The sequence below is a fragment of the Thunnus thynnus genome, chromosome 1 (genome assembly GCF_963924715.1).
Source record: "Thunnus thynnus chromosome 1, fThuThy2.1, whole genome shotgun sequence".
Lineage (NCBI taxonomy): Eukaryota > Metazoa > Chordata > Actinopteri > Scombriformes > Scombridae > Thunnus > Thunnus thynnus.
The window spans coordinates 19,722,940-19,730,849 of NC_089517.1; the positions used below are offsets into that span (position 1 = coordinate 19,722,940).

At 36.4% G+C, this 7,910-nt stretch overlaps 1 protein-coding gene across 2 annotated transcripts; it reads right to left on the minus strand.

Moving 5' to 3' along the window:
• Positions 1–749: 749 nt before the first annotated feature.
• On the minus strand, positions 750–7,113 carry cyb5b (cytochrome b5 type B). 2 transcript variants are annotated; one of them, XM_067589205.1, is made up of 5 exons: positions 6,635–7,113; positions 4,326–4,454; positions 3,047–3,073; positions 2,869–2,900; positions 750–2,409 (listed from the first exon to the last, which is right to left on the minus strand). In XM_067589205.1, exons 1-5 carry the CDS (start codon positions 6,833–6,835, stop codon positions 2,316–2,318), a joined length of 483 nt encoding a protein of 160 aa, XP_067445306.1. In that variant the 5' UTR covers positions 6,836–7,113; the 3' UTR covers positions 750–2,315. The 2 variants fall into 2 exon arrangements, with proteins under 2 accessions (XP_067445306.1, XP_067445314.1); XM_067589213.1 differs by having other exon boundaries at positions 750–2,406; positions 6,635–7,112.
• Between the last annotated feature and the right edge of the window lie 797 nt (positions 7,114–7,910).

The window sequence follows — 7,910 nt, forward strand, 5'->3', positions numbered from 1 at the left end:
TCAACAATGATTAAGGTCATCATTTTGGCGTCTAAGAGCCTCCTGCTCAGTTCAGAAGCTGATTTTCAGATACTGTCTGTCTGTCTCTGGGTAAAATCAGTTTGGTAGCCTAGATTGTCATTTGTAGGCACCAGGCTGGTGTCCCTCCTTTGTGATCATGTAAACTTTGTGCTTCATCATTCTACCATATCTAACAAGTCTATGAATCAGAAAAGAAACTAGTTTTAAACTCTGCACCAGCAAGCATGCGTTCACTCCTTGCAAGAGACTACAGCATGAATGGGTATTTCACTATATCCACTTCAAAAGCAAATGTATAAGTAACACACATTAACAATTGGCAGGATTATTGATGTCTTTTGACCTAACAATAGAGGAGGAAATATTTACCTTTTAATTCATTTTTAAAAGCCTTTCATAATTGGGGACACTCCAATTAGGGATGTTTTGGGACCTTGACTGTAATGAATGCAGTCTATAAGCTGAACTGGATGTCAGTTCACAGCTGCAATGCCTCCCTCAGCCTCGCATAAAAGTCTTCCTACATGCAGTCATATTCAGTGGTGACTCGACTCATTTACAGGTCATTCACAGAGCACTTGTGACTGTATCTGTTTGAATGTTTTGTTGTATTTGTCTTACATTAATAATTAAATGGTTGCAAACTAAAACTAGCGAAAATCTTCACCTCATACTCTAAATACTGTAATGTCTTAAGTTATTTACAAACTACATCAAGGCCACTGATGCTGTTTTAAAGATTCATTTTATTCAAAGAGGCTTTTAATGACATGAAATGGCAGTTGAATGCAAATAAATGGCAATTTAAAGTTGATCTAGTAAATTTTCTGCAAATCCGCAAATAATATCATGGTCACATGTAAAAATAGCAGCAAGTTATATTCCTAAACAATGAAGTCTTTTGTATTAACAGACTGTTAATGGATTTCAAATTATTATGGTCTCTGTAGTTGGAAAATGCTTTTTCCAATAGTAATATGAAATAAAAATAATGGCAATGTCTATTTCAGAATATTCAATGGACAGTGATTTTGCAATGCAAAACTGAACTGAACCAAATCATATTTATGAGTACCAAGATCTGAAAAGCAACCTAATGAAATCAAAGACAACTAAAATACATTGCATTAAATATGTAGTTACCAATTGCAGATTCAAAGACTTGCATCTATGGCTCTAATGACAACTGCCAAGTCAACCAGTTTGCCAACAGCAGCCAATCAAGAAACACAAACTGGACTTCATTCAAAACATTTCAAACCCTTCAGTGACAGCTGACAATACCAATCACCCAAAACGAAAAGTGAAGCTAAACCACAATGAAATTAAGTTGTGAAAAAGCATCAGTTAAATAACAAATGACAAAACATTTTAAAACAGAACAATCAAATAACAAATAGTTCTCTTCTGTCAAGGGGATTCACTCAAGTTATTCCTTTTCAGCCATCATATCTGAGTTATAAAATATTGTTTTATTACATACTACATTAATTTATATACATCTGTTAATCAGGTATTTTTAACATTTACAGAAATTCCTGGCAGCAGAACTGTAGAAAACAAGGGGACAGATCATAACACATTCTATACCTTAATTAATTAATGACAATATAATTTACCACCAATTTCAAAAGAAACAGACACATTTGCATGATTAGAAAGGTTATGTGTTTAAAACCAAGTGATGAATGCAATCAAGCAGAGCTGAACACCAGAACTGTGCAGTAAGGAGTGAATGGAATAAATTCATAAGTCAAACTGACTTAGGTAGCAGTAGCATTTCTAAGAAAATAAAAACTATGTATCTATGTATTGAAACCCTTGCAGCGTCTTGTAAAAAAAAAAAAAAATACTCCCACTCTCCTTCAGTGTTTCCATTTTGTCTGTGTACAAATGGTTGTTGATAAACCAGGCAGTAAACAAAAAAAGTTTTTTCTGAGTGGGCGATTGGCTAATTAACATATAAAGACCAAACTGGGTCAAATGCATATGAATATGTAAGTAAAAGACAACATTTTACAATTATGAAAACAGGCATAGTGACAATGAAATACAAAGAAACTGAAGGCAGACAATTTAATAAAGTCTCTGCCCAACTGCCTATTAGGTGCTCTCAATGCATGTCGATGGACAAAGGACAAAAGTACTTTATCAAACTGCTCCCCTCCTTTTCTTGTTGCAAAGGATGCAGACACTCCCAACAGTAACTGTGTGCGTTCAGTGTGAGGAGGTTTTGGTCAAACATTTCAAGGCCTCCAGATGAAAAGAATGAGATGAAAACAGAATGTCAGCACTCAAGAGGACTTGTGTTCAAACATATAGTAGCGATACACGATACCAATGACAGTTGCAGCGATAGCAGGTATCAACCACGTGGTCCAGGAGCTGCTGGAAAACAGAAAACACTTTTTGAGTAATGATAATGATATGAACAACTTATGCTAGTGGCTTGTGAAAATCAAAATTCTAAAATGCCAAAATCTATAAAAATATAACTTTAAAAATACCTTTATGTAGCTAAAACACTTGAGTTGAACAGCTCACATACTTACAAGGACTCATACATATAAAGCAGCTCACTTGCTCTTTCTCTCTATATTCTGTTTACTTTCTATTCCCAGAAGTATTTTCTGAGTCGTCCATGCAACAAGAGAACTTTATTTAATGCAAACTACAATGATCAATGTTCTCTTGCAGCAAGAAACTTAATGTTTTTGTGCATGAGCACAAAAAATACATGAAGACTGATGTATGACCTCTTTGATTGAAAAAAAAAAATCTGTATTTTCTGTACAGAAAATAAAAGAATTGTGAGAAAGACATGTATTGTACATCATGATGACTGACCTGGACTCTCCTGAATTTGTGGCATTTGCGTCCTGTAGCAGAAAATGGGGAAAAAGGAAAACGTATTAAAAAGAGACACAGTAACTACAACCCAAAACCTTTGCATCTTTTTTGTAAATTCTGTTCCAGCGACTTTTCTATTACAGTTTTGGTTAGATGAACAGACGGTGGAGCTTACCTTTGCCGGTTCCTTTTTTCTGTCATCCTACAAAGAAAATAAATACATCAGTATTACTATTTTGATGTGATGGTCGACAAATTAACATTCACACACATGCTCAAAACTCCAGATGTAATGATATGAATTATCCTCTTAATATTTGTGAATGTTGACCTACATAATGTCACTTCACATGAGCACCTGTAACAGAAAACCTCGGAGCTTGCACATGTGCCAACCAATAATCCTGATGATAGTTCTATCACTGTCACAAGTGTGATGCTTCGATTTCAGTCAGATATCAAAGATTTGAGAAAAACTGAATCTTAAACAGCACAAAAAGCTGATACACAGAAAAACTGTCTAATTTTCTGTCACTGTTTTCTGAGTGTTGTCAGAGGGTTGCTTTTGTGTTTGCTGTCACTTAATGCTATATCAACAGTGATAAAAATTCTAACTATACCATAACCTTTTGTATTTTTTTTTTACCATGATATATATATGTTGATTACTGTTCCATTACTACCTGCTATTATAACTACTTCTTAAGGGTGCTCTGTAAATTGGCTGATGACATTATAATTTTATAACATTATAATGTTGGGTGGAAAAGATCAAGTGTGTTTTATCACTCAGCAGAATTTATTGCCTGATGCTCCCATTCTATCACATGCCTGTTTTGAGACTTCTGGCATATAGTCATGCTCTTTGTCCCCCAGGACATGGTCTTTTCCAGCCACTCTTCCATGCAGACTAGATTTGTAGTGCCTGCTGTCCTACTGGCAAGATCTCCCATTGTAATTTCCAATTTTGCCCAGTTTAGTTGGATGATATTTCCATATTATTTCTTAACAATGCATGGATGAAAACCAGCGGCTAGGCTGAAAGTAACATGGGAGAGACATAAAAAAACAACTTTAGAGTTCTATGCTTGGCATAATTTGATGCTTTCTCACTAGACAGAACTATTGCTCACATGACAACCTTGTCTAAACTACGTCACAAACCAATTTCCATTTGAATCATGACATCTCCCTCAATTTGCTAATAAGCATGCAAAACCCAAATTATTACACCATCTTGTGATTCCAGGCACCTTTTTATGTGACAAATAGCTACTTTATTCTCAAAGCAATCTGATGACACCAATAAATTACACTGCTTGATTACATTAGATTTAAGCAATGATAATGATTTTTTAGATGTTAAACTTCTGTATTTGACAAAGTGAAATGGACATTATCTCAAAATACAACAGGTGGGAAACCAGGCCTTTCAGAGCTAACAGAGATCTTACCATGTGAAGCTCCCCAATGAAGTACTGCTCGAGCATCTCCCTGGCATCTGTGGAATGACCCACATCCTCAAAGCTCTCTGTTGCATCTGTACCCCCCTGCTCCAGCAAAACCTCCTCACCTCCTGGGTGCTGAAATCATAGAATGGATTAACACATAGTGTTGAGCTAATTTCTTGATTTACATCATACTCATTATGTAACTTAAAGTACATTGCCCCACCCATTGCAAGTGACATCCCACCCCTCTCCCTGTTTCCTGTCTCGCTACACTGACTCTTAAATAAAGGCAAAAAAGAAAAAAAAAGTTACTCAAGTACTGTACTTGAGCAATTTTGAGGTACTTGATTGTCCTTGAGTATTTCCATTTTATGCTACTTCACACTCCTATGCCACTACATTTGAGAGGGAAATATTGCAGGTTTTTTATCCACTACAACAGCTACAGCATTAAAATGCTGTGAACGTGTGGTTCACAGCAACTCCTCTGGAACAGATTCACCAAAATACAATTTTCACAATTAGCCTAAATAACTGGAAATTGCTACAAGTAATGTCGATTGACAATGTTCCTGGATAAGGACGGGTTCACAATTTTTCAAGTCTGTCTTTAAATAACAGCCAGGTGCTCAAATTAATATTGAAATAGGTTTTTCTTGCTATAATCATTCCTCCTGTTCATACTGGCCATTAGAAGATACCTTCATAATGCACTTACAATGTGAAAGATGGGGGCCAAAATCCACAAGCCTCCTTCTGTGCAAAAATGTATTTAAACATTTATCTGACACTAATATGAAGCTTATCAATCAAGTAGCTATCTTTCAACATTACAATCTTTTTAGTGCCAAAGTCCCTCTTTTTATTACTATACTTCCATCACAGCTCAACAGGTCCGAGGAAACACAAAAAGGGAATTTGATGCTAAAAAGACTGTAAATGTGGCAGATATCCACTTGATATGACTAACTCAGACTGCTGAAGCCTCACATAGACTTTTAAATGATTTTTTGTGCAAAGTGACTGTGTGGACACACTGTGGATTTTGGCCCCCATCATTTACATTTAAAGTGCATTTGAAGGGGACCTTTTAATAGTCACTATGAACAGGGGGAATGATTACAGTGAGGAAAACCTCTTTAAGTGTTCATATGGGCACCTGACTGTTGTTTTCAGACAGACTTAAAGCATTATGAACCTGTCCTTTAAAGCTAATATTACCCAGTTATATTGGTGCATGTATAACGTTATGAAAATGGTGAGTACCTACTCAACTAAACGCTAGTTCTGGTTAGTTTAACAGCTAACTAGTCAACTGACAGCTGGCTACTATTGCTAGTTTTCACAGCTATGCTACTGTAGTTTGCACCGAGGAACGTTAGCTAAGTATCGCTTGACGTAACCTTGCCTGAACCATACAGTCTACGTTTGACCCCGAGTTAACTTGAAATACTGGCAGACTTTGAACGCAGGTGTTTCAGTTTAACGAGTGACCGTGTTAACTGGCGACTTTCAGCCGAATGCTTCCGTGGTTGACGTAGTGACGGCTGCCATTGAAAACACGAACAGAACGCCTCATCAATCTTACTTCAATCAATACTCATCTGTGTTTATTATATACGCTAGCCATTTACGTAAGTTAAATTGTGTTCAACAAGAAGCATTCGCCTCTCGTAACGTTTCTTATGATGCTGGAAACGAAACGTAGTCTATAAATTGGAACTGCAGCTGTAACAATTAGCTTATCTTGGGGTTTACATTGTATACACACAACACAACAGTGTGTGGCTCGATATTGTGTACAGACAGTGTGATTATCCGGTTTGACCAGCCTACTGTCTGATTATCTTGTAACCCATCAGTGTGGGATACTGCAAAGAGATTTTGCGTTTCCTCTCAAACAAGATAACATTTAAAAGGATTCATTTAAGTGAAATAAGTGAAAAAAAAATGTTAATGCTTCTTGTTGGCGACACCATTTAATTTACATAAGGCTTTTACGAGGACACCTACGTTTTCTGTTCGCGTTATCAACGTCTGCCGTCACTAGGAGCAACCACGGACGAATTCGGCTTTAAGTCACCAGCTAACACGGTCGCCCGTTAAACCGGAACACCGGATAGACTCGCTGCTCGTTAATAGCCAGTCAGTAAAGGTTACACGTCCACACACGCTGCTAACAACCCCTTTTGTAATTCCAGGAAGTAGACTTAGCCAAAGGGAGGTAACCAGATGCTTAAAGCAAAAACTTAAAAATTATGACAACATTATCCAAAAGTTGCCACTACTACCTGACAAAAAGTGTGTCTTACCTCTTCAAGGAAACCTGTGATGTCGTATACTTTATCGTGGATGATGAGCCATGTGTCACTGCTCATATTATGTACTCTTATTTCTTCTAATGTGTAATATTTTACACCTCCTTCTACTGTTTCGCCGTTTTCCTCAACATTGGTGTCATTGGCAGGTCTACAGTCTGTGTCGATGAGGTTGTCGTTAATTTCTTCACCCATTTTAACGTTAATGCGAATAAACTATATCGACTGATCAGCTAGCCAGCGTTAGCTTCTGTTAGCCAGATATGGATGTAACGCTAGTTAGCCACGACTAGATCAGTTTGCGTCCTGTTTGAACAACACTAGTAGTGCTCGTAGAAAGAAGATAACATAAAAACCAGTATTACAACAAAAATGCTAAACAATTTTGGCTTACAAGACAACCCCCCAACCCGGCACATCAGCAGACATGAGAAACAGACCAATGACATGCGTGTTACTTTACCGTCTAACGCAAACACTACAACTGACCAATGAAATCGCGACTTTCGAGGTGGTAACCAATCAAAATCGACCACTTGATGATCATGAGACTGAAAATTGCAAAGGTTTCAACTGTGCGCCGTCATTGCGCATACGTGTTTTTATAACAACCTTTGCGTAAGCCTATGTGACATTTTTTTTGTATGGGGATATTTTTGAAGCATTGAGGATATTTTTTCCCGTTTCAACTGCAGACTTGAGATTAATTTGTGAAAACCTAGAAAAATAAAGAGCATACATTTATGTCTCTTCACATTACTAGGAATATTAACTTCTGTTTCTTCAGTAATTAATAATTCATAGAGGTTGTGTAAGTTATCAGAATCATCTTTATGGGCCAAATATGTTTGGATAAGGAATTTGACTCTGGTTTAGTGGCTCTCAATGTACTTACACAGAATATTAACACAACAATCTTCAGAAATATACACAAGGAATGACTATATATAGGTGAAACCATTTCTGTGAACTGTAAATGGGATACAAATAGCACAAAAAATAGTGCAAGGAATGATGAGATAAATATTAAATGGTAAGAAAAAAGACATCTTACTTTTTATATAAATAGGTAGTTGTGTACAGTATATTACACATTTTGTATTTTAAACTAAATAAATATGTATAATTTGTAGGTACCATGGATATTGTGTTACCTACAGTGATACTCACCTTTTCTTAGTTTTTGGGAATTGAATTGGACTGTTGTAAAGCATCAAATTTTAATGTATATTGAATATAAGTACTGTACTAAACTGATTTTATGTTTTTA